Source organism: Micropterus dolomieu, linkage group LG08 (genome assembly GCF_021292245.1).
Source record: "Micropterus dolomieu isolate WLL.071019.BEF.003 ecotype Adirondacks linkage group LG08, ASM2129224v1, whole genome shotgun sequence".
NCBI classification, from domain to species: Eukaryota; Metazoa; Chordata; class Actinopteri; order Centrarchiformes; family Centrarchidae; genus Micropterus; species Micropterus dolomieu.
This window is the reverse complement of record NC_060157.1, coordinates 7154474-7179182: the sequence shown is the minus strand read 5'-3', so window position 1 is coordinate 7179182 and position 24709 is coordinate 7154474. Positions and strand designations below refer to the sequence as shown.

Here is a 24709-nt window from a genome sequence, read left to right as displayed (position 1 = left end):
TTGACTTGAGACTCTTCCTCAGAAGACTTCAGACTTGACTCGGACTCGAGTGCGGGACTCGTGAAGAATGTTTATTTTTAGGAAACGTCTGATGAGCTTGCTGTTACCTATAACCTACCTACATAACACATACTACGTATCTGCTGTACGTGGCCACACATGAGTGAGGACAATAAACACCGGCAACTGCTCCACCATTCATCATAAACTTTGGCTTTTAAAACTTCATACAACAAGGCCCAAACAACGCTGAATGCAAAATAGGTTAGTAACCTGAGGTTAGTAAACATGTTTAGCACAGCAATGGCTATCTAACGTTAGCTTCCTTCTTGCTTTAGCTACGACCTAGTCTGACTGTCGTTCGTAATTAAAAGATGAATGAGCTCTTGTTTTCTTGCCAAACTTGTGGTGGTTGATTAACGTAATCATTTATGTCCCGCTGGCTGCCATCACGTTAATTATTAAGGTTGGATGCAAACAGGTTACAGTTTTATTGTTGATCATGCAACGTTACAGTTTTATTTAGTTATAACGTCTGGGGGGTATTGACTTACTTACTTACAAAGTACTTACCTTGGGTAAGTAGTGTCGTTTTTAGAATAGCTTGTCTTTTTCATTCTAAATCTAATCTTTCCCTTTAAATGAGACTTTAAATTTGTTCTTCTGTCATTAGATACTGATATTTTTGTCAGGCTGTGAGCTCTGTTGTGGAGCCTAGGGTCACAGCTCTGTGGCTGCTGAGCACAGAGCGGCAGCTGTCTCAGCCTAAAGAGTCCCTCGGAAGATAAAAAGACTCTGCAGAGCAAAGCCTGATTCATGGCTAAATTGGAATGATCCTTGGCCATGCTAAACTTCCTCACAGACCTGTCTGGCCTACAGGGTTTCTTGCTTGCCTCATATCGGCAGATGGCATTTCATCCGTATTCACTGGGAAGCTGAGCAAAAAGAACTGCATCAGATTGAGAAACACAGACTCAACATAGGGAGTAATATGGGAGATACAGTATACCGAATATGCAAAACCAAGACTGGCATTGAATGTTTTTATCATTGATGCACCTTGTATAATTACTGGCTAAAATTATGCTCAAGAATACGGCTTTATATTTACCTTATTTCTGAGCATGGGATGGGACAGTGTGAGCTTTTTGTAATAATTTATAGAGAGAGAAATTATCATCATGCAAATAATGTTTAAAGCGGCTAAAATCAATAGTTTTATACTTGTTTGTGTAAGGGGTAACAAACCCAGGAATTAGAATTAGGCCTATGACTTCACTTCCCCTAACGTAAGTTTTTAGTGACTTTAAGCAAATTATCTGGTTTTCCAGCCCACAACCTTACTGTTCCGAACTCTCATATTCCGCCAGCAGGTGGCATAGTTGCATAACGTATGGTCTGGAAATTCGGTCAGGCAGTGAGTAAGGTAACTAAGGGGTCCTTTACATGTGCCACTGCCCTAGTTGTTCAGAAGGGTCCAGCTGCAGCCTGCAGACAAACGTGACAGAAGTTGACGGAAGTTGAACTTCCATATATGGTTTGTCCCAGAAGCCACCGCACACAAAATATGATGATGTTTATCTTGGCTGCTCGGCCCATGCATAGCCGTTAAATAAAAGAGCCGTTAAAAAAAGAGTGTCAACGTAGTTATCAGTGTACATTATGCGTTAATATTTACTAAAATTACATATTATTAATATAGTATATTAATACTATAATTCCAGCAAATATTTATTTATAATAGCCTAATGATAATAATAAAGCAATGTTTCAATTCATACCACTGTTGTTGTTGTATATTTTATTATTTCCAAAGTGATTTTAAGCGTCACGAACCAAGAATATTCTGTAATGTTACATCACGAGCCAGATGTATCTTGATTTAGGTTCAAATTTTACAACATTACTGAGAATTTAATGATAGAATAACAGCGGCACGAACATTTACGGTATCGTTCAGCTGTTGCTGGTCACGTCTGCTGTGTTGGCTGCAGTGGTCTGTGTGACTGGGCATGGGGGAGCTAACCCAAACTAGTTAGCTAACTATCCCTGACAGCCCCCCGAAGTATATTACTCTTACCCTAACCATCACAGGGTGTGTGCTTGAAGTTATTGATTGTATGCATGTCGACCGGATAACCCTAGATCTGCAGCTGGATATACTTGAGTTCATCTAACTTGGACTGTCGGCATCTGAACTGAACAGCATGTGTGTGAATGCACAGATATTAGTTGGCTAACGTGTAATTAGTTATATGTTATATTATTGTTGCATAGCCTGCGTATCATGTTATAATGCTCTCTAGTAGATACTGCAACTTTCACTCTCATAAACACTGTTTTTGGCCACAGCAGGCAGGTGTTTTCAGTAAAGTGGCTCTAAAATCCCACTGTATGCTACCTCCCCAACTCAAAATGGCAGCCACCGTTAGCAAATAGCTGATGAACATAGTGGTGCATTTAGCTGTTAAAGAGGCAGATATTTCCCTCAGGAGTTGGTGGAGACCAAAAACAGAGCAAAAACTGAGTGAGAGAGTCTGCTGGACATGTAAATAGGCAACTGTTTTCTGACTAATTATACATGTCACTTTTTCTATTATATTCTCAATGGATGATTGATATTATCAAAATTAAAATATGACGCACAATGTTATTTCCAGTATACCATGTTAAAATATTTAGTAAAGAATAATATTTTTTCTCACTATGTATATTAAATCAACTTGTGTATTAAATATTTCTTTACAATATAAAATGTATGTAAAGCAGACTTTAGACACAAATATAAAACTTGTTCAGCTGCAGTAAATGTAAGTTTATGGTACATAATACAGACATTCATGCACTCCAAATTAGCACAAAGTAAACCCTTGCTACTGATTAATATTACATAAGTGACCTGGCAGTTTCTTTTGATTTGATTAGTCAAGATAAATCACCATAACATCCCCTTCATCAATCTATTTACCAATCAGCCTGTGTGCAGGGACAGAGCTGATAGAGCAGGGAAGAGCTATATGACAATGTGCATACAGTAGAGTAGCTTAGCACTTGCAGATCAAAGGCCAGAACCACTCTGCCAGAGAGAACGCTTAGCCTGAGGACAGATTCTGTGTCTGGGGAAAACTGTGTGGGCTTGGAAAGAAATGTAATTTAAATGAGATAAGAAAGTGAATGTTTGCTCAAATGAATAAGCTGCCATTTTTATTCTTTCTCTTAGTGTTTCCATTGTTGTCTTTTCAATCATCTTCTCTATCTTCAAAACACGCATTGTACACTGTTCTCTGTCTTGCAAGGCAGAATATTAAAGACTTATAGTTCTCCAATATGTAGTCAACTAAATACCTCAGTTCCTGTCCAAGTAATTTGTCTTACGTCTCCAAGGCTGATAAATGTGACAGGTCTAGTCTCAATTCATGAAGGAAGGTGAAGGAAATGTGGATAAATTAAACCAGCATAAGATGCAGAAATATCTTTTAGGTTGTTTATTCAGAGCAAAACAATTTAGTGTTCTGCTGAAATAAAAAGCTGCACAGAGCTGTCTAGTAGATAAACATAGAGGACCCTGTCATCTATGCACTTTAATCCTCATATACCTATCTAGTACAGTAACGTGTAAAGTGTATCGTCCTTGAGTTTTCACCATATTCATAGTTCAAAAGTTGTATGAAATGAAAAAAATGCAACCATAACCAGAGTTAAGAGTACAAAAAACACCTAACGCAAGTAAATATGTAACAAAAATAACTACGTGTCACTTCCTGATAAAAACATGCGACAGAAGTCACATTAATCATGTGACGGAAGTCAGTAATGTTAAAATAACTCAGCATATACTTGGTTTCACATGGGAGTTAAATGCCATTCTCCTGTGTGGACGTTCTTGGTTTGATGCATCCGTCCACCTCATCTACCTCCTTATGCGGAGTTTTGCTATTTATAATACGTCACCTTACTTCCTTCCTTTGCTACCTTCGAACGGCCACAATAAACGTAAATATGGGTTGTAATTACGTGCTGAACAAACTACCTATGGTAGTTTTTCTGGGAAGGACAGGCTATAAGAAAAATGTGGGATCGCAAACCATCCAACAAAAAATTGTAACCCATAATTATCATTCCAAAATATGATTCAATTCAATTCAATTCAATTTTATTTATATAGCGCCAAATCACAACAACAGTTATCTCACAGCACTTTTCATAAGAGAGCAGGTCTAGACCGTACTCTATGATGCTATTTATAGAAGCCCAAAAGTTCCCACCAAGAGCAAGCACTAGGCGACAGAGGCAAGGAAAAACTTCCTTTTAAGAGGCAGAAACCTCGAGCAGAACCATGGCTCAGGGTGGGCGGCCATCTGCCAATGGCGAGTAGTTCAGCAATACAAACTCAAAAGTTATCAAACAGTGGTCGGACAAAGAGGGATTCTGTGGGAACATCACTAAATGTTCAATTTCAATACCATACACCAAAACAAGATCGAGGGTGTGGTTAAAACAGTGTCGGTTCATGAACACTCTGAGAGAAGCCAATGGAATCTAACTGAGCGATAAACGCAGTACTAAAGCTATCATTCTCAATGTCCACGTGAATATTAAAATCCCCTACAATAATAACTTTGTCCGTTTTAAGGACTAAATTTGACAAAAAACTCTGCAAATTCAGATAAGAATTCAGAGTACAGGCCAGGTGCTCGGTACACTATAACGAAGAGAACTGGTTGCAGTGATTTCCAACTTGGGTGCGAAAGACCAAGAACAAGGCTTTCAAATGAGTTATAGTTTAGTTTAGGTTTAGAGCTGATTAGTAGGCTAGAGACTATGACACATAACTGCTTGACAAAATATGACTATGACTTCAATATGAAATGCAGAGAAATGTGATTTGCATTTTCAGATGACTGTATTGCCTGTCTTATGGTGTGCGTTTGTTATTTACAGATAGACTGGTGGCGGGAAAACAATCACAAACTACTTAATGGTCAGGCAACAATAAAAGCCAACCTCCATTACAACAGTTTTCTCACAAGACTGTGCTATAGAGACAGTTGGCTGTATTTCTAGCAACATCCAACAAATACAATCAGATCAGAAAAGCCACATTTTACAGCACATTTACCTTCAGAAAAATTCCAAGGTAAAACAATGTCAGCAAAGCAGAAAACAAGATGGCTTCCTGTTTTTTCGTCTCTCTATGCTGTTCCGCCCAATATCCTTTTCCTTCACTGGTGTACCCTGAAAGGGACAGCGCCATCTGCAGGCTATTCTGGCTATTCACAATTGTCAATAAAGATTTGTTTGAAAGCTCAGAGGCAGGTAGAAGTTTGTTTGCTCCGAATAATGCTAACAAGGCAGAAAGGTGCTGCCTTAATTATCTGTGCCATCCTGTGCGCCAAAAAAAAGACGTGTGAGCGTATATGGACTCACAGGTTGCTAGGAAGTATGGCTTTGCAGACTTTGCAGAGAGAATTGGAGGTAAGCTAACTATGTTTTATTGTAAAGGCCTCTATATTTGTGTGAGGTAACCAACTCATTTCACTGTGCGCTACTGTACAGATTCATGCTGTGTGCAGCATAAAATCAGATCACTCACAGAATTAAGAAAAAAGGCCAATTATTGCCTGACTTTATGAAAACGACAATAGTTTGTTTTGCTGTCCCCATAATTCTGTTATCTGTTGTATTAAACTGCACATGCAGTTGAAATGAAATCTTTAAGGTGTGTTTAGACCATGGATGTATAAGAAGACCTGGATAAGGCGCTGCCGCTCAGCCTTCCAAAATTGCTTCCAGTGGCCATTAGCCGTATTGTAGCAAAAAATAACCCTGCAGCCCAAAGGGCATTTTGTGACCACTGAACTGTTGTTGATGTTAGCTGTAAGCTAACTAGCGACACATGTAGCTACTGCCTTTGTGTGTGTGTTTATGTGGCAGCTCAGACTGAGACTGAACTCAGAACTCACCAGAAAATTCAGTTCTTCCTGTTATTCCCCTCTACTCTCACTCCATTTTCCTCACATCTTTGTACATTTTTAGATCCATTAAGTCCTGGGATATATGCACATTTTTCAAACTGCTTTGTTTTCTTGTCTTTTTTTTAATAATGGAAAACTATGCACAGCAAATATGCTGCAATGTTTGTCATACAAAATGTTAGAGAATTTGAATTTCAAGATAAGTTAAAGTTAGATATACAGTATATCAATGTAACAGCTGGAGCCAACGGCAAACATTCAGTCTCTACCTGTGAAAGGTAATCAAGACTCTTGATGAAAGAAATCAAGCACAGCATGTGCAATTGGTTGGAGGATATTCAGGGAACATTTGAGTGATCTGTGGTGATGGCTGTCTGTTTTTCTAATTAAGACACAGGAGATGATGAGTTTTAAAATGAATTAGCATTACTGTGTGTGTGTGTGTGTGTGTGTGTGTGTGTGGTGCTTTTGGGGACCACATCAATATTCCCCTCCAGCTCTTGTCAACATATTCAGTTGCCGTGTCATGCAGTGGTGGGGAGATAACTGACAAAATGGATACAAGGACACTCACCTCTACTGAAATGATGAAGAAAGCTTGGCTGTGAATAAATGAGTGTGTGATGCATGACACGATACATTTATAGACTCTTGAATGTTCAAGCAGTTATGTGTCATGTAATACTGTTAAAAATAATCAAAGCAGTTGCATGTCTTTCAGCCTGACCTAAACCTTCATTTGAAGTAAGATGTTGCATCTTTAATCTATCTTGTACTTTACTGAAGTACTCCTTCTCTGATGACGTCTCCCTTAACTTCCACTTCAAGGTTGCACCCTGTGGAGATTGGCGGGTTTTATAATGAATTCCTGCTGATCCCAAATGAACACGGGCACTGTCTGAGAGAGCAAGAGGGATTTGTCATGCATGTAAGTCGCCAAATGGGGTAATCGAAGTGGAACACCATACCTCTGGTTGGAGAAACATTAGACTGATGAAATAGCCCAAGAAAAATAGAAAAACTTCTCTCGAATTATTTTGTAGGGGTTTAATTTAATTTAGCTCTGGAAAAAAGTAGCACAGATTTGGAAAACCCACCTCAAGAGTTTTCGCTGTACTTAACTTTTTGACCGTGCTTGCAGCTTTCATAAGTCCGTCCACCACTTTGGTCCAGACTAAAATCTCTATTAAAACATGTATTTGATGTTTTTCCCATGTTCCAAATTTTTGTACAGACTTTCTTGCTTGCCAGAAGTTGAATCCTACTGTCCTTGGTTATCAGCTGGCTTTTCCGCTAGCACCACCATGAAGTTCGAATTTGTGGTTTTGAGCAAAATGCCAACTACTGGAGGACTTGCAATAATTGTATGACAAGGTTATATGATATTATTCAGCACACATACTCTCCATCAATCCAGCAAATACTAGAGATGCTTGGGAACAACATGTGACCATCCCTGACTCCACCTGGGATCTCATTATTGATTGCATTCACTCCGCAACTATTTGCATTTACTGCTTTTAACTTACATCTCTGTTTTACTCGGCAAAAAAGCACAAAATTATATGAATTCCACTTCTGATGCCAGATGTCCTAAATGTCACCATCAACGATTGACCAAATGTTCTAGTCATTCAGCTCTTTACACAATTTCTGGACCTCAGTATTCTCACATATCTGCAAACCAAGACCCAAATCCATTTATGACATTATTTTGCAGAGCACAGCATTAATATAGCAGTCAAATGCCTGCCGTCCCTCTTTTATACAATTCGTTAAAAATGCCATGTTGTGTCTATAATTGAGTAACGTTCATCAAAATGGAGAGTGTAACTTTACCCATGTCATTCATTACCACTATTTAAGCTCTATCTATTGTGTGTGCCAACAATTTATACATTAATACATTACCGTTGCAATATACTCCCACACCCTGAATAAACGGTCGACTGGAAAATGATGCACTTGTTCTAGAACTGAAATGCATAAATAGGTTTTATGTTACTCCTAAATAAACATGTAACAAGTCTGCACTTGTGTAACCTTCATATATATTTTTTATTTTCTCTCTTGTTGTTTGTATTGTTAGGGAAAGCTAGTTTTAAATAAACGATACATTACAGACACTGCTGGTCAGCAGTGCATAAAGTGATGTTGAAAATAAAGCTGCCATGGCTTGAAATGTATCCTGGCTGCAGAGGTCCAGCCTGTTTGTTTTTGTGCGTCCTTGTTTATTCAGGTACTGGGGCCATGGCCTATATCCATACACTGCCTCATCTGTGGCATGTGCCAACCCAGTCACATGCCGGCCAAGTCCACCCACTCTACTGCTCCCCTTTATCCACCCGCCACTCTCTGTAGCTCATCAAAGACAGAAGAAAATGTATCTTATCTTCAAACACTGTCTACCTAAATGAAATGCCCCCAGTCATGCGAGTACATGTGTGTCCGTGTCTTGGCCCAGTTTCTTTTATGACTTTGTTTTGTGTGTGTGCCTAAGTGATTGCTCTCTGGTACGTTGTTCCCCAAGTAATAGGAGACTTGGAAACAAACGTGTGCTGGACTGATTGCCTCCTCGCTGTCCAACAAAATGCTTCGGGGGTAAATAGGATTTTTTTTCTCTTTGATGGAGCCTTGTTTTGTTCTACTTTACAAAACTTTCTCCAAAGTGCTTCTGTTTTGTCATGATATTAGTCATGCATTTTACTAAGACATCAGAGAGCTTAACATGCAGCATCAGGATGAACCCAGAGACCTAGCAGTATAATGACAAATACACCTCCACTGTTACTGCAAATAGCAGCAAATGTGATGATAATTACAGCCAATTACTTTCTTGTTGCCCTTGGTGTTTTGTAAGAGCTAAACATATGGAGCCTGTAGCAAGGAGGCAAATAACATGACTGTTATTCCTCTGTCCATTTGTAGCAATGGTTTAAAACAAAGACAAAGAAGACATCTAAAGGGTACATTATCTTTATTGCAACCCAGTGGATGTTATTAATCTGAGATAGTGGCATTTCAAGAAAGGGAGAAGGTGAAAGGAAAGGCATGTGGGAAATGTAACAGCACCTCGCCATATTTGAAAGACTTGATCCATTCTGGCACTGATCTCATTGAACTTGTGTCTCCTATTTCTTAAAGGAATAGTTCATTTTATTTTTATTCATGCAAAAATGTCAGAACAACAATTTGTGGTTTTATGAGGGATTATGTGTTACGTCTGAAAGGGTACATTATCATTATTGCAACCCAGTGGATGTTAATCATCTGAAATATCACTGAAAGCTTATGCTTGTAAGATTTATTGCAGAGTTAGATGAGAATATTAATTATATAGAATATAATTATAATTAATACGACTCTCATAACTGTTTGTTAAATATGACGTTACAGCCAGGAGATGGTTAGTTAAACTTAACAAAAATAGCTGCCTGGCTTTGTGCCAATGGTTAAAATGCACCTCTAAAGCTCACTTTAAATCTCTATTGTTTGATTTCATAGAAAACCTTTGTGAGTTTTAGGGAGCCATAGAGGTTTTGGTGGCCACATCGGAGTGGAAACCCAAGAAATGTGTGGGGGGGGGGGAGTTGAAACATCACTAAACTGAGTGTTCTTGTGTTTTGATAAAAATATAATGTGATTAACTGTAATAGAAATAGACTTGAGGCACATGACTTAAACTTCTATTGAAAAGACAAAAAAGAAATGTGTAGACTGTAACCTTCCTCAAATGAATACATCAAACAAACATAAATGTCATATTCACATCATGTTTTCCCCATGGTTTTCTAGTTTTAACATTTGAGGTTTGACTTAAATCAAAATCTTTGTTTTTCTGTGAGCACTGTTGATGTCAGCATGACAGCACTAAGTGTCAGTCAAGGTTGATGCAACGTGTTATAACATCTCACCATCACAATTAGTTAGAAGCAACTGACGCACAAGCACAACAAACACAAAACAATTTAAGCCGACCCCTACAAAGACAATCCAATTGGATGCCATGAAGTAACACAATGAAAACACAAACCTCTGCTCCAAGGCTATTGATACTGTTCATAATGAATCTGTGTAATGAATGTGGTGATGTCTGGAGACAACATGCACCCTTCCTGCAAATCCTCCTGTACTGTAGCGTGTGGTAATAAGACATCAGGAGGTGTTATTAAATTTCTTCATGCAGGTTTTATAAAATTAGCTGTTCTTCTTTGCGGAACATTATTACCAAAAATCTTAAAATAACCCTTGTTTCAATTTTGCAAAGGGTAATTTAAACAGGTTTAATAGTGGAATAGTGGTAGGGGCCAGGGAATGTCTTCTGTGGCTCATTTTCAATAAACTCTGCAGCTAAAAGGAACGCAGGGATGAGTATTGAAGCTTACTGAAACACTATTCAAGACTGTATGATTCAGTCATTTCACCACCATAAATGTATCTGCAACCTTAGCCTTGCTACAAAAAGCATGCACTGTTCAAGGGAGAAAAGAGATGAAGGAGATATTATTCACTTTTCTGAAAATCATTATTAAACTAAATGCATGCCCGCATTTCCCGAGGCATGATTTTTCATCCCAGACTTATTATCTGACAATTTTGGCGTTACTTATTATGTTTTCATGGAATAAAACCATAAATGTTTAATGGCAGTAACTAATCCCTGCTTCTTGTGAATTAGTTAGCTGTATAGTTATGCTCACTGGCACTCAAGGTTTTTGAGTTTGTTTTTTTTGCAAAGGTCTGGACTGCAGCGTACAGGAACAGTCGTGGCCCAAGGAGATTATTTGACAACTTGGGCTAATGACTATATGGAGAAGCTGTCAAACCAAAAGAATTTCATGAGTGTGCATTTTATGTGAATGTCAGAGTGCAGTGTTGTTATTTGTTCCAACAGAGACAGAGAATCCTCTGTCTGTGTGATTTGAGTGTTGCTGAGCGGCAAAACACAGAGCATCTCATTTGCAAATTGCCAGGTGTGCAACTCTTTTCTCGGAATGTGTTATAAGATATGCATGAGATGGGAAATGATACTTGTTAACTTTGAGAGTCTGATCATTTGAACTTGTAACTCTAACTCAAGTTTTCTCCTTCGACTGTAAAATGATAGGAGCATCAAATAATGTAAGAATAATGTTCAGAATCAGTGCCCTAAAACAACATATGTTTACATTCAAGTGACAAAGTCTTCTAGTGAATCAGAATCAGAATCACAAGGAGCTTTATTGCCAAGTAGTGTTTTACACATTGGAGGAATTTGCTTTGGTGATGAGGTGCTACATGTACAGAAACATACATTCAAAATAAATAAATGTAGAAATATACAAATATGGAATAAACAAATGCAAGTTATATAAGAATAATAAAAGAATACAGAAAAATAATACAATTATTTGCAGAGAAAGAACAACGTGGCAGATATTTACGTGTGCATTACTGTGGTTTGTGTTGTGCAGTCTTATTGCAACGGAAGACAATATTGCAACAATGAAACAACAACGATTGACGACAAATATGTGCAATGTGCCAGGTTTGTGCATGGTAAGAAATGAAATGAAATAATATTTACTCATGCAGAGACATTTGTATTATTTGAAAGGGGGGGGGGGCAGTGGGGCAGTGGGGGGCCCGGGCCTTGTTAATGAGGCTAGCTACAGAAGGGTAGAAGCTGTTTTTGTGGTGAGAGGTTTTGGTCCTGATTGACCAGATCCTTTAGTGACCTGGAGAGCCAATGATACGCTGCAGCCTGCCTTTGTCCCTGGCAGTGGTCGCAGCGTACTAGATGGTGATGGAAGAAGTAAGGATGGACTCTATGATGGCGGTGTAGAAGTGCACCATCATTGACTTTGGCAGGCTGAACTTCTTCAACTGCCGCAGGAAGTACATCTTCTGCTGGGCCTTCTTGGTGATGGAGGTGATGTTCAGCTCCCACTTGAAGTCCTGGGAGATGATGGTGCCACACAGTCACACAGGATGATGGGGAGGCTGGGGCTGGGCTCTTTCTGAAGTCCACCACCATCTCCACTGTCTTCAGAGTGTTGAGCTCCAGACTGTTCTGGCTTCACCAGTTGGTCAATCTGCCACCTGCAGGCGGACTCATACCCACCAGAGATGAGCCCAATGAGGGTGGTGTCATCCGCAAACTTCTGGAGCTTGACGGACTGGTGACTGGAGATGCAGCTGTTGGTGTACAGGAAGAAGAGCAGAGGTGAAAGAACGCAGCCATGAGGGGAACTGGTGTCCTGCAGCAGGGCCGGGATGATGGTGTTGAAAGCAGAGTTGGAATCCACAAACAGGATCCTGGCGTAGGTTCCAGGGGAGTCCATGTGCTGGAGTATGTAGTCAAGGGCCATGTTTACTGCATCATCTACAGACCTGTTTGCTCTGTAGGCGAACTGCAGGGGGTCCAGGAGTGGGTCTTTGATGTATTTAAGGTGGCAAAACACATTTTTTGGGGACAGGGATGATGGTGGAGGCTTTGAAGCAGGGTGGCACATGGCATGTCTCCGGTGAGGTGTTGAAAATGTCCGTGAACACCGGAGACAGCTGATCAGCACAGTGCTTCAGGGTGGATGGGGAGACAGAGTCCTGTCCAGCTGCTTTACAGGGTTTATGCCTCCTGAATAGTTTGTTGACATCCCTTTCTGAGATAGAGAGAGCGGGGGAGAGAGCGCACCTCCTTGCTAAACCTGTACTTTAACGCCCTGCACCCGGCCCTGTCCCCACTCCTATATGCCTCCTCCTTTTCCAACCTTAGCTATCCGAGTTTGGCTGTAAACCAGGGTTTGTCATTGTTATAACTCACCCTGGTGCGTGTTGGTGTCACGGCATCAGTAAACTCATCCAGACTGTTGGTAGCTGTCCTGAAAACATCCCAGTCAGTGCAGTCCAAACACGCCTGAAGATCCTCTACAGCTTCACTGGTCTACTTCTTAGATGTCCTCACCACAGGTTTACAGAGTTTAAGTTTCTGCCTGTATGCAGGAATCAGGTGGACCATGATGTGATCAGGATGTCCCAGTGGAGCACTGGGGACGGCGTGATAGGCACTGCTTACTGTGGTATAGCAGTGATCCAGCAAGTGTTTCCCTCTCTGCTTGGATACTTCATAAACTGTCTATATTTGGGGAGTTCTTGATTGAGGTTTCCTTTGTTAAAGTCACCAAGAACAATTACAATGGAGTCTGGGTTTGTCTGCTCCACACAGAGTATCTGGTCGGCCAGCGTGCGCTGTGCGCCGTGCACGTTGGCCTGCAGTGGAATCTAAACACCGACCAGAGTGAATGAAGCACGGGGGGAGTAAAACGGTTTACAGTTAACGATAAAATATTCCAGATCAGGAGAACAGTGATGCTGAATCACCAGCCACTGTTAATATAAAAACAGATACCTCCACCGCCAGTGGAGACACACGAGCGACACGGCTTTTTTCTCTACTACAGCGTTTCACAGCCTGAGCAACAGTGAGCGTGCCCTTCACCAAAATGTCCAATAATTCCACTGATGATGTGAGAAAAGTGGGAAATATATCCGCTGGAGATGTTCCCCTGATGTTCATGAGCTCATCTCTGGTGAAAGAGCTCCAGGAGTCAAAGCCGAAACTGAATTCAAACAAAAAACAAAACATAGGGGACCTAACACCAAGGCAGCTATACGCAGCGCCATCTAGGATCGCCATCTAGGAATTATGACAAAAGCAAAGGAGGAAATTAGGTTAAGGTATTATAGCCTGCTTCAAGACTGTCTTGAGCTTAGGGAAGCAGCTGTGTGCTACTTTTTTAATAGAAGTTACTAGCCTAGCCTAGATGTATATTTGCAGCTATACTATTTGAAAACACTTCAGATTAAGCATGAATCTCATCTTTGTGTCACTTGAAGTTTGTTTTCGAGTTTGGAATGGGCTCATTGTTGCCCCCTGTGACCATTAGGTGGAAAACCATCCACTAGCAGTGGGTGTTTTTAGGGGCAGTAATGAGCCCATTACAGTTTGGAGCATCAAAATGAAAAAAAGAAGACCCAACACTAGACTTAGCTTCAAGGATGAAGAAAAACTGGCTGGTTTGACTATGTACTTCTGGTTAAAGGTACAATGTGTAAGATAGAATTTTAGTGAACTAACATTATCAGTAAGTAACAGTTCAGAAGTTATGTCAAAGATGTCTATGTATTGGGTTGCATATCTACTGAAGTTAATAATAATAATCAACTTAATCAACTTCAAGTTAGCATTCTAACAAGCTAGCCCCGGCCGTCCTGTGTTGTAATACGGTATTGGTCTGGAAATTCATCTTAAAAATTCACCTCATGTTATTTTTGGGATCTAGCACTTTAAATGTTAATATACACCCACAACAACATATGGTGCCAAATATCAGCAAAGCGCACGTTGCCATCTTGTGTCACCATCCCACTGAAACATGAAAAGACACAGCGATCTTGTCGAACAAAGTGGCTTAAGTAGGTCAATTAATCAGCAGCTGAGGACACTTTGATGGTTGATGCAGGTATTGACATTTTGATATGCTATATGGATTTTTTCAGATGAGAGCCTAATTGGTGGGGTTTTTTTTTAATTTTTATGATATTTACTGTAAATATCACGTCATTCATTAAAACCTGTACATTTTATTTAGCTGTAATTTAAATGTGACCATTTCAATTAAAAATATATATTTATATATATATACCATTTTATTTAAAACATGTAAAAACAATGACTTACCTTGTTTTATATTATTCATTGTGTTTATTAGCATTATTTTCAAATAAAAATATTTTCTTTGGTCTTCAAAAAGTACTACCAAAAAGAAAATGAGTAAGGAGTCAGCTTAAACATGCTGCAGCCGGAGGCTTTATGAGTATAATCAGCTGATCACTGCTGCTGCGAAGTGATGTGAATATCAAATAAAAATGTACAGAGTAGTGTTAAATGATACCAGAAGATGAAATCAATGGAAAGCCAAGCTTGCCACAGTGACGAACATCCCTGAGACGACAGCCGAAGGTTGAGGGGCTGTTATAATCATGCAGGGACCAGGCGCGTGCAGGGACATAAAGAACAAAAAATGTGTGCCCTTCTCTTTCATTCGATGTGTTGCTGCAAGCAAAGGCATACAAATAGTATTTTTTTGCCACAAAGGTATCGAATGAAGTGCCGGTTTGACTGGAGATGTTTCAATACTACTCAATTCTGGGCTATTTCGGTCGATACCTTAAAGGTATCGAGTAGGGATACCCATCCCTAATTCTTGCACCTTGTACCTTTAACTTCCCCACGTCTGTTAAAGAGCAGTGCACAGCCGCTTCCTTGAGTTTTTCTATGGAAGGATGGGTAAAAAAATATTGAAGAGAGACAGCTGTTCATTTCCCATTTCCAACTGATCACCCCCTACCCCTAACCTAGCGTTTATTATTGTAACCATGACAACGGAGGTCCCCTAACAGTAAGGAAGAACTCATTTTAATCCAAACCACAATGTTTCCCTAACATTAACTTAGTAAAGTACTTACTTGGTGTCAAAGTAATTTGACTTTTTGGGAGCATAAACTCTAACACACGCACATAATAAGACTGTAAAAAAGTGTGTGTGTTAACAAGCACAGTCTCATTGATCCAGTGCCATTTTTTTGGTACAATTCTCACTGGAAGAAAACGGACTGCCACCTGCCGCCAGCTGCTCTGGTACACAACATTTTGTTCCTCCACTCCTCTTCGTTGTGATGGCGACAAGTGGGCCTGCGGCGCTGTCACTCATCTCCCTGTGTTTGCTTCACATACGCTGTGTGGGGATTGACCAGCTGTGTTCAGGCAGAAACAGCTTTTGGGGTCTCCAAAGACACCCTGCTGTAAAATGGCACAGCGTGGTTTTATGTGATACTTGACAGGCCAGTGTCTGCCATGTTTGATTATATTCCGTGTTCTTTCAGAGTGTCCTTCTGTGGCTGATGATGTGACAAAGCACAACAAGCTATGGATCTGAGCTTGAGCCCTTGTTATTCTGGAAGATGAATGTGATAAAGCCCAGCGTGCACCTTGCTGCTGCCATCTGTTCCCTCTCTTCTGCTTGCCTGACAAGAGTTGTGTTTACATGCTCCTCTGCAAACCACTCCATGTTAAGATAGCACTGGCAGCATGTCAAACACAATGCATTTCTGCATGAATGTCAGCGAGCAAAAACTTCATGTCTGACTTCATCACACATGCACCGTGTGTGAATATGACTGTTTGTTGTTGCAGAACAGGAGCCTGTCGAAATAGCTGGAGATTAAAATGCAATAAAAACACATACAGTTTCTCTTAGTATTCATATTCTGCCAGTATCCTTGCTGTGAGTGGATCTGTGGCAAGGACACAGGAATTCTTCTCACATTAGAACCTGTTCTTTCTCAGATGTAGTTTGCTTGAGGAAAAGAAAAATATTGATCTTAAAGGTTCCAGCTCAAAGTATCCCTTCAGAACAGTCATTTCAGAAATTCAAAACAGCTCAAAATGATTCCGTTTTCATCAACAGAGCAGCAGCACCTATCCGTCTTCAAAAACAGAATTCTTAATGAGGACTCTGTCATATCAAACAGCTTTTGATGTTGTTATGTAAGACAGTTAAACGGAATTTATGAACAGCTTTAACATCAATAATTTCACTGGGCATTAAAATATTGATTGCACTGCAATGTTATATTGTGATGATATGATTTGGAACATAAAAATGTATTAATTGTTGTTCGAAGACAGAGCTGTTGATGACTGTGCTTGACTGCAAAACACCACAATTCTAACATGTTTCCGTTATAAATGTGTCATTGGCATGTTATAAATGTCGTCACTTGCTGATGATGATGTTTGTGTGATTCCAGTAAAAAAAATTTAAAGACTCCGTCATCACTAAAATGGCTGATGTTTGCAGTAAAATGGTTGATGGTTGAGTCAACTTCCCGTTCCCCGTTTTGGATCACTTGCTCCTGTCAGAGGCTGACAGCCGTGCTACCGATGCAGGTGCTTTATGTTCATTTCCTGAACAATTCAATCCCGTGATTAATTGCTCCCCTCACAGCAAAAGACTGAGAACTGTTTTAAACCACATTAACATCTAATGGGACTTTCTGGCATATATCTGACATTGTGTGTCTTTTCTTATTGTAGATTATGCTAGTCTAGGGTCTTTTTTGTCTTTGAAGTGTAAGTTACACATATTTTTCCAATATGCAAATTCACACTGGTGGAATGCAGAGTTGTTGAATTCATTTAAATAATCTTTGAAAACATCTCGAAATACCCTCCCTCCGAGATTCAAGAAGAAAGCCAAAGTGAGGGTAATTTTTATTCAACATATTTGGTAAATAAATAGCTTAATCTCATATCTCATAATCTCAATCACAATGCATATTTAGACAGTAGCACATATAGTATCAACAGGATATTAGCTAAAGTCATATTCAAAACAATTTGTGTTAAATTGTAAGGGTCCATCTGTATTTTTGCAAGGGCTCATGTGGAAACACTGCATTAACAAAACTTGGCTAAAAAGAGCACAGCAATGGCAAATTGAGATCTGTTTGTGTTCTTGTTGTTTTGGCAAACCAGGTGACACAGAAATGGGTATATAAAAATGCACTACATACATTAGACATTGCTGCATGAACAGTTGTGTATTTCGTCCTTGCTCACACATTTTTCACAGTGTTCATTTTAAAAGAAGGATCAAAGATGTCACATGAAAAAAGCTCAGCACAAAAAGGTTACTGCTGACATGTCATGCATAAATGATAAGGAGTGTAACAAATGACAGCAATAAACATGTCGACTCAATGGCTTGCTTCCTAAATTATAGCCTTATTTATTAGTCGGCTGACTCATTAGTAAAACCGTAATAAACTTCTCCACTTGATTGTAAGCACTCAGAAAGGTCAGTCTGTGAACAATTTCATTGAGGATTGTCATATTAGAAAAATTACACAAATTTACAAAGAACCTCCCTGAAAAAATAGTCGATCCGAAAAGTGTCCCTGCTGGCAAACACGGCATTGATTATACTCACAAAAATAAGAGATAGAGGACTAATAAACACATCCGGCTTGGTGCTGTGATCAATATGTGACCCCGGTGTCGCTGATCTCAACGTCAGCACGCTCGTGTTTTCTGTAACCATTGTCCTCATTCGTCATTGTGCTATCGTTAGTCTGTGCATCACCAGGCCTCTTTGTAAACACGCAGTCTCCCAAGCTGCTACAGTCAAAACCAGCATCTGAGCCATCTGGCCAGAACAGAAATTACTCCCACAGGACGTTCTTCTGCCTTTTCTCTACCACCCGGCAGTAGGAGAAGTTTCTGGTAAATACTTCACGTTACGTGGACGGGGGCAGGAGGGAGCCTGAGTGGGGTACCGATGAAGGGTAAAGAGAGGAATGTTACTGTAGTGTTGCAGAGTCGCATTCTTTACACTGCGTTATTGTCACACAAGAGAGGTTATAAATGTAAACGTGTTGTTGTTGCTGTCACTGACAAAATTGATTTGGCACTGCTCCAATCTGGCAATATCCCCAATGTCCAACTCTGATAATAACTGAGTTGGGTCTGTGTTTGTGGTTAAAACCTTCTGTTTCTCCTGCTGCTCCTCTACATCCTCCTCTGGTTCCTCCAAGTCCTGACTCTCATCTTTGCTGTCCTCATCATCCTCCTCCTCCTCTTCCTCTGTGATGGAGCAGAGGCGTGTGGCGGTTCCGGGGTTGCTGGCAGGCGGTCTGTAGTGGCACTGCCCGTTCAACAGCCTCCTCAGTGGCATCAGGGGCACCGCCTCCTCACCCAGCAGCTGCTGCTGGCAGTGCCGGAAATCACTCTGACGCTTCAGACGCTTGAACTCGCTGAAGGCGGAGGTGGCGTTCTGGTAGAGACTGTGGGCGATGGCCTGGGCCTTCTCCGACTTGCTAACCAGGACAGCGTGACACCGGAGAACCACCGCCATGTTCTTGACCTGGTGCCTGTAGATCCAAGCCAGGATCTTGGGCCGGCACAGGTCAGCATTGCAGTAGGTGATTCTGTTCAGAGAATAAAGATGGATGGGTTTCTTTTTTCCAGATTTGTCAGCGCTCATCCGGATGCCTTGAGATCCCACTGTTAACCTCATCTTGATACTCTGCTCCCCGTAGTTGCTCCTCGCCCAGATTTTGGCCACTGCCTCCTGGGTGCAGCCGTCTCCCTTTGCAGTGATGGTGACCACACTCCCCAGGTAGCGCACATTGTAAACGGGCTCCTCTTTGTTCAGTTGCACCTTTTGCCGTTTGGTGTGGAAGATGCTGCCCACCCAGTCGAAGGGACAGTCAGGCAGCAAGTCAGGACAGGAGCGCAGTAGAGAGGAAAGGATGGAGTGGTAGGTCAGCCCGGTCCCCAGGCTCTTGGGTTTACTCTTGGCCTCATCCTCCACCAAAACAAACTTATTCCTTCGCCAGGGCAGCATGGTGGGGGAGGAGTTGGAGCGAGTGAGCCCCTCTGCCGCTGCGTTTGCTGTTTTCAGATCAGGCAAAAGAGTAGGAAAGCCGGTGTGTGCGAGGGAGAGAGGAAAAGCAGAGAGAAGCTGCTTCACGAAGCTCAGAGGAGAGACTGAGAGCTGCGAGCCTCAGCCAGTTTGTTCCCCCGCTCGCTCCTCCTTCCTCTCCTCCTCCTCCTCTGTTGTCTGCATCATGCAGCGCTGATCAGTGCAGGAGACTTAGCCCAGCGCTCAGGCACCCTCAACCCCCTCCCTGTTTTGTTGTTTTGCTTCCAAATGGCTCCCCACCAAAGCATTATTTATTTGTCCAGCTTTGCACTGACTGAGGTATCACTATATTTCTGTTTCTTGTAAACCTGAGGAAGAGGGTACATCTCCTGGTCATTCCCTCTCAGTGGACTTATGTGACTTGTTAATTGTGTTGTAAAAGTCTGTCGAGTCCGTAGATAAAACATAACTTCTTCATGTTTAGTGTGATGTGACACAACAGAATGATCTTTAGCCATTGTTAGCATGAGGATGAATGATGTTGGGACCCAAAACACAAAATTGCAACCTGGTATTACAGTAAATCAAATGATCATATCAATCAAATACATGTACGAACATTAAATATTGGATAGCCACTCAATATAAATATGCACTGCCCTCTAATGCTGTAGGTAAATTTTGTTTGTTTACATTAGAAAATTTGAGAAACACACAACAGACAGAATTTGAACAAAATACCCTATATACTGTGTGTATATATATATATATATGGTCAAACATAATTATGGATTGGAACTTCCATTGGAGTGATATTACTAAATAATTAAGCAGTAAATGAAAAGGAAGGGCAAATGTGTCAAATTAAAAATAGTTTGTTAACACTTGCATCAAAAGATTCTGAGGATGAATCATAAATTGTGCATTTGAAATTGTCGCAGTATATTTGTAACTTGAAATTAGCTCTTGAAATTAAACAATGAAGTAAAACTCTCAACCCTCTCTCTTTCAAATTGCGTTTAGACTCATAGCCAATTACATTTTGAAATTAAAGCTGCAATGAGGTGTGTTGGGGCTTATTGCGACCGTGGTGCAGTTGCCAGAGGTCATAGATGCGGCTCTGAATTATCATGTGCATTGGACACCTCACAAAGGAGTCAGGCGTCACTTGCTGTGTCCCCTATGTGGCACTAGAGATTACCTGCTAATTACATGGTATGTCCGAGTAGGTGAATGTTGACCACACTAAAGGTTTTATGTAAATCAAACAAGGATTATATCACAGGGCTTACTTCCTGTTGCCAAGAGGTGGCGCCATGTAGATGAGTTCAGGGCAGTAAGCATGCACACAAAAGAAGAGGGCTTGGAGAAAAATGAGCTAAAACATAGGATTTCACGGTAAGTTCTGAAAATATGTATGTGTTACTCAATTCCACCTTTCGGTTGTACTTTACACAAACCAAGTTAGCACTAGAGTTAGCTGCCTTTCCCTGTACTCCCAGTGGCTGTTAAGGCCGAATATTCGCTTCAGCTTTCATCTGAACACACCTTAAGTGAAGTTGTCTAATATTTAATCAAGACCAACATCTTTCTCAAAGCGTAACCAAGTGCTGCGAGTGCCGAAACATTACCATAAAAAAAGTTTCATACTGTTGGAAACTATATAACACTGTCAGTGAAAGAGGATAAATTCAGTATCAACATTTTGCCACTTGTGCTGATAAAGAATATGAATGGCATTATGTTTCCCTAAAAACATATCTGCTGTTGCAAAAATATAATTTCTAAAGCTTGGGTATGCAATGTTTTTCAAAAGCATTTTTTGTTACATTTGTTGAAATTCTCTGTACAAGCCCACAGCAATCAATAAATCAAATGCTAAGACAAAAAAATAAAAAACTCACTGCGTATGAAAACGTGCTTTTGGGGATGGACTTGGAGGGAGGCCTAAAAGGAGGGAGTTGGATTTTTTTGGATGCATACTTTAAAAATGTTGCTGTCTCTTGCTAGTTCTCCAATGTTGCCTACCTTAGCTTTATTTTTGTTTGTGTCCAAACATCTGTGTGACTGGCCAAACACTGTATAAGAAGGACAGATAAAAAGGTGGCTGCTTTCTTAATGGAGGATTCTGGTGCGATGAATCAAAATAAATATCATCTGTCCGCCGCAGAGCTGTGCTGTATCACGTATCGATGGTGGATGAAGTTCTCTGCTGAGAGGTTAGTTACTGTGGCAACACTGGAAAATAAATGTCTCCTCTTCTGTCCCTGATGTGTGCTGTGAATTAAAGAAAAGCATGAATAGAAAAAATAAATTGCCACAACCTCATTTTAGATGTGATTTATTCCTATTATTATTATTATTATTATTATTATTACTAGGAGAGAGCAATTTGATCTTTTCTACTAACTCTTGTTTCCTATCTGTTATTCTCAGTGGCTTAAGATGCACACCAACAAAAGAGCTTTTTTGTAAACCACATGCATAACCAGAGGGTGTGTGGCCAAACTGTTTGGAAATTGAAAACTGATTAAATGGTTTGGGAATAGTCTGGGCAGTCACCATAAAGGAGACACTACACTGTAGAGATGATTAAGAGACTACTGCTTTTAGACTAGTTGGTTGTTTAGTGGTTGAAGAGTGGAACCAGGATCTGATCCAGGATGAGCTGGTACAGTATGTTCTTGAGCCTCCAAACAGTGTGATTGAGAGGCTTTATACAACCTGCTGTGGTCCCATAAACCATCTCTGTGATCTAAGATATCTCATTTCTAACCACAGACACTCATATGCTAAATTGAAGAAATCCATCATGGTTTGGCCTTTACAGAAATGGATGCATGTTTTCACTTTTGGCATATCTGCCATCCGAGTTACCTCACGTGGGCTGTTTAGTGAAATTAGGAAATGTCTCGACTCTTCACGGCGTTACGTGTCCTGTCCCTTTATCTTCTGCCAGTGAAAGTGAAAACAACTTGTTCTTAAGCTGTAAATGTGGTGAAAATCAATATAATAACAGATCTTTGCATGCATTCAATTTAAAGGTTCAGTGTGTAAGTTCTAGTGACATCTAGTGGTGAGGGTTGCGAATCGCACCCCCCTTCCCCTACCCAAGCGAGCACTATAGCTATGGTGCCTGAGACAGGACAAAGAAGTCATCTATGAGATAAAACAGAGTGCCAGTCAAGAAATGAGGTTTCTTTTAGATATATTAAGAAATTATATAAATGATGTAAAACCAAATGTTTTTTTTAATATTATTGTTACTTTTTCATTAATAAACAACAGCCACATGAAGAAATGAAGTGCTACATGATGTCTCATACTCCTGTAATACATTATTTTATATCTTGGGAGGGTTGGCTCATCTGGACTAACATACCAAAGTAAATGAAGAAATTCTCAAACAATATCACATCTAGTGCATCAAGTATGACCACTGACAGAAAACAGGACAATGAAGGCCTCACTGTTTCTGCACCACAGTCCATTATAAACCACATAATACATGAAGTTTAGAAAGGCATTGGCTGGTGAGAGTCAAGGCTCCTCTCACTTTGCTTAATTAGATAAGCAATCTGCAAATATTACCAAAATGTCTAATTTTTTTTAAATACAACAGAAACACAAAGTAGTACTGGCAGCCATAATTTCAGCTTGTGGTAAAACCTAAAACGGTGCAACGTTTTTAATGGGCATTTAGCATGTCAAAGTGCAAATTACATTTTTGTGTGCATAGTGGGAAGCAATATCCAATAACGTTTTTCAATGCAAATTCGGGAAAGTATTTATTATTGGTCACTTGATAGACACGGTCTTGTTATATATCACCATTAGCAGTAAAAAGAAATACATGTTTTTCACCAGGCCAGTAAAATGTGAAGTTTAGCTGCTGATCTGAGCTTCATTGCTGTTCCCTTTCATCACCAATAATGTTCATCAACTGTTTGTCTCAGGAAGGCGCATTTTAAGTCCCTCTTTTAAGTCCCTTCTTAAAACATACTTTTATGGGAGAGCTTTTCCCGATCTTATTTGACTTTATTTTATCCCTTTTATTTTATTGTATTTTACTAATTTTATATAAAATTTTCATGCTCTTATCTTTTTTTTTTTGATATTATTCTTTACACATGTTTAATGCACTTTGTAACTTGTTTTTGAAAAGTGCTCTACAAATAAGGATTATTATTATTATTATTATTATTTCTGTCCACGTAACCAAGCCATAAAAGAGGCTGGAGAACAACTACATGAAATTACAAACCAACTACATATTTTTTCTACCAGCGCAGTAAAAGTTTAGCTGGCTGATCTGAGCTGTGGTTTTATTGCCAATTAGCGATCAGCTGATTCTCAGGAACATAACATAACATACAGAGCGCTGGAGAGAGAGAAAGAGTCACTACATGAAATTAATCCAACTAACATAACACCACAAGTCAAAGCATAGCGCTGGAGAATAAACCAATCCAACTAACAATATGTTTTTCTACCAGTCAGTAAAAGTTTAGCTGGCTGATGCTTCCATGCTCTAAGCTAACATGCCAATGCCAATTAACATTAGTGATCAGCTCATTGTCTCGCTAAGTAACCGGCAAAGCCAAACCACAGGCTGGAGAAAAAGTAGGAACCGTGAAATTAATCCATATTTCACACCACTAACAGGGGGAACATGTCACGGCTCTCTGTGATTATGGCCAGCTTCTAGCTAAAGCTTTCAAACAACAGTTTTCATTTGCATCGCTAAAGTCTGAAACAAACAAAGTTAATTACCTGTCCAGCAGAAAACAGACAACTTCAGCACCGCTTTGAAAACATCTGTCCCACATTAACGTTATAGCCTTCCATCTGGGAAAATCAGTCAGCTGTCTTTAGCCACAGAAATGCTAGCAATCTATATTAAAAACTGTAATGATATTAAAAAACTTAATGTACTTGGCACAGACATTATAATCAGCCAACTAGCAGATGACATAACAATATTCTTAAAAGATAGATACCAAATAGAAGTACTATTGCCAAAATCGAAAAGTTCTCCAAAGCATCAGGCCTAACATTAAACTTAAAAAAGTGTGAATTGCTGGCTGTACACGACACTTCACTGAAAGACATCTGTAATATCCCTTTTAATCAGAAATTAAATACCTGGGGATTTACCTATCTAAGGACCAAAAACAAAGCCAACTTCTGAATGTAGAAAATAAAATTAAAGAATGCAAGTCAAGACTAAATATATGGCTACAGAGGGACTTATCAATACTAAGTCGA

At 40.0% G+C, this 24709-nt stretch overlaps 2 protein-coding genes across 8 annotated transcripts in view; both read right to left on the bottom strand.

The window, feature by feature from the left end:
* LOC123975176 (basement membrane-specific heparan sulfate proteoglycan core protein-like) overlaps positions 1-24709 on the bottom strand; it is a gene marked incomplete at its 3' end in the record, with an annotated part of 647231 nt that overhangs the window by 141811 nt on the left and 480711 nt on the right.
* Positions 18422-19423, bottom strand: fam43b (family with sequence similarity 43 member B). The gene has a single exon (XM_046056456.1). It carries the CDS (start codon positions 19421-19423, stop codon positions 18422-18424), a length of 1002 nt encoding a protein of 333 aa, XP_045912412.1.

Excerpts from the sequence above, each read along its gene's own strand:
- fam43b (XM_046056456.1), bottom strand. The coding sequence starts at position 19,423 with ATGCTGCCCTGGCGAAGGAATAAGTTTGTTTTGGTGGAGGATGAGGCC.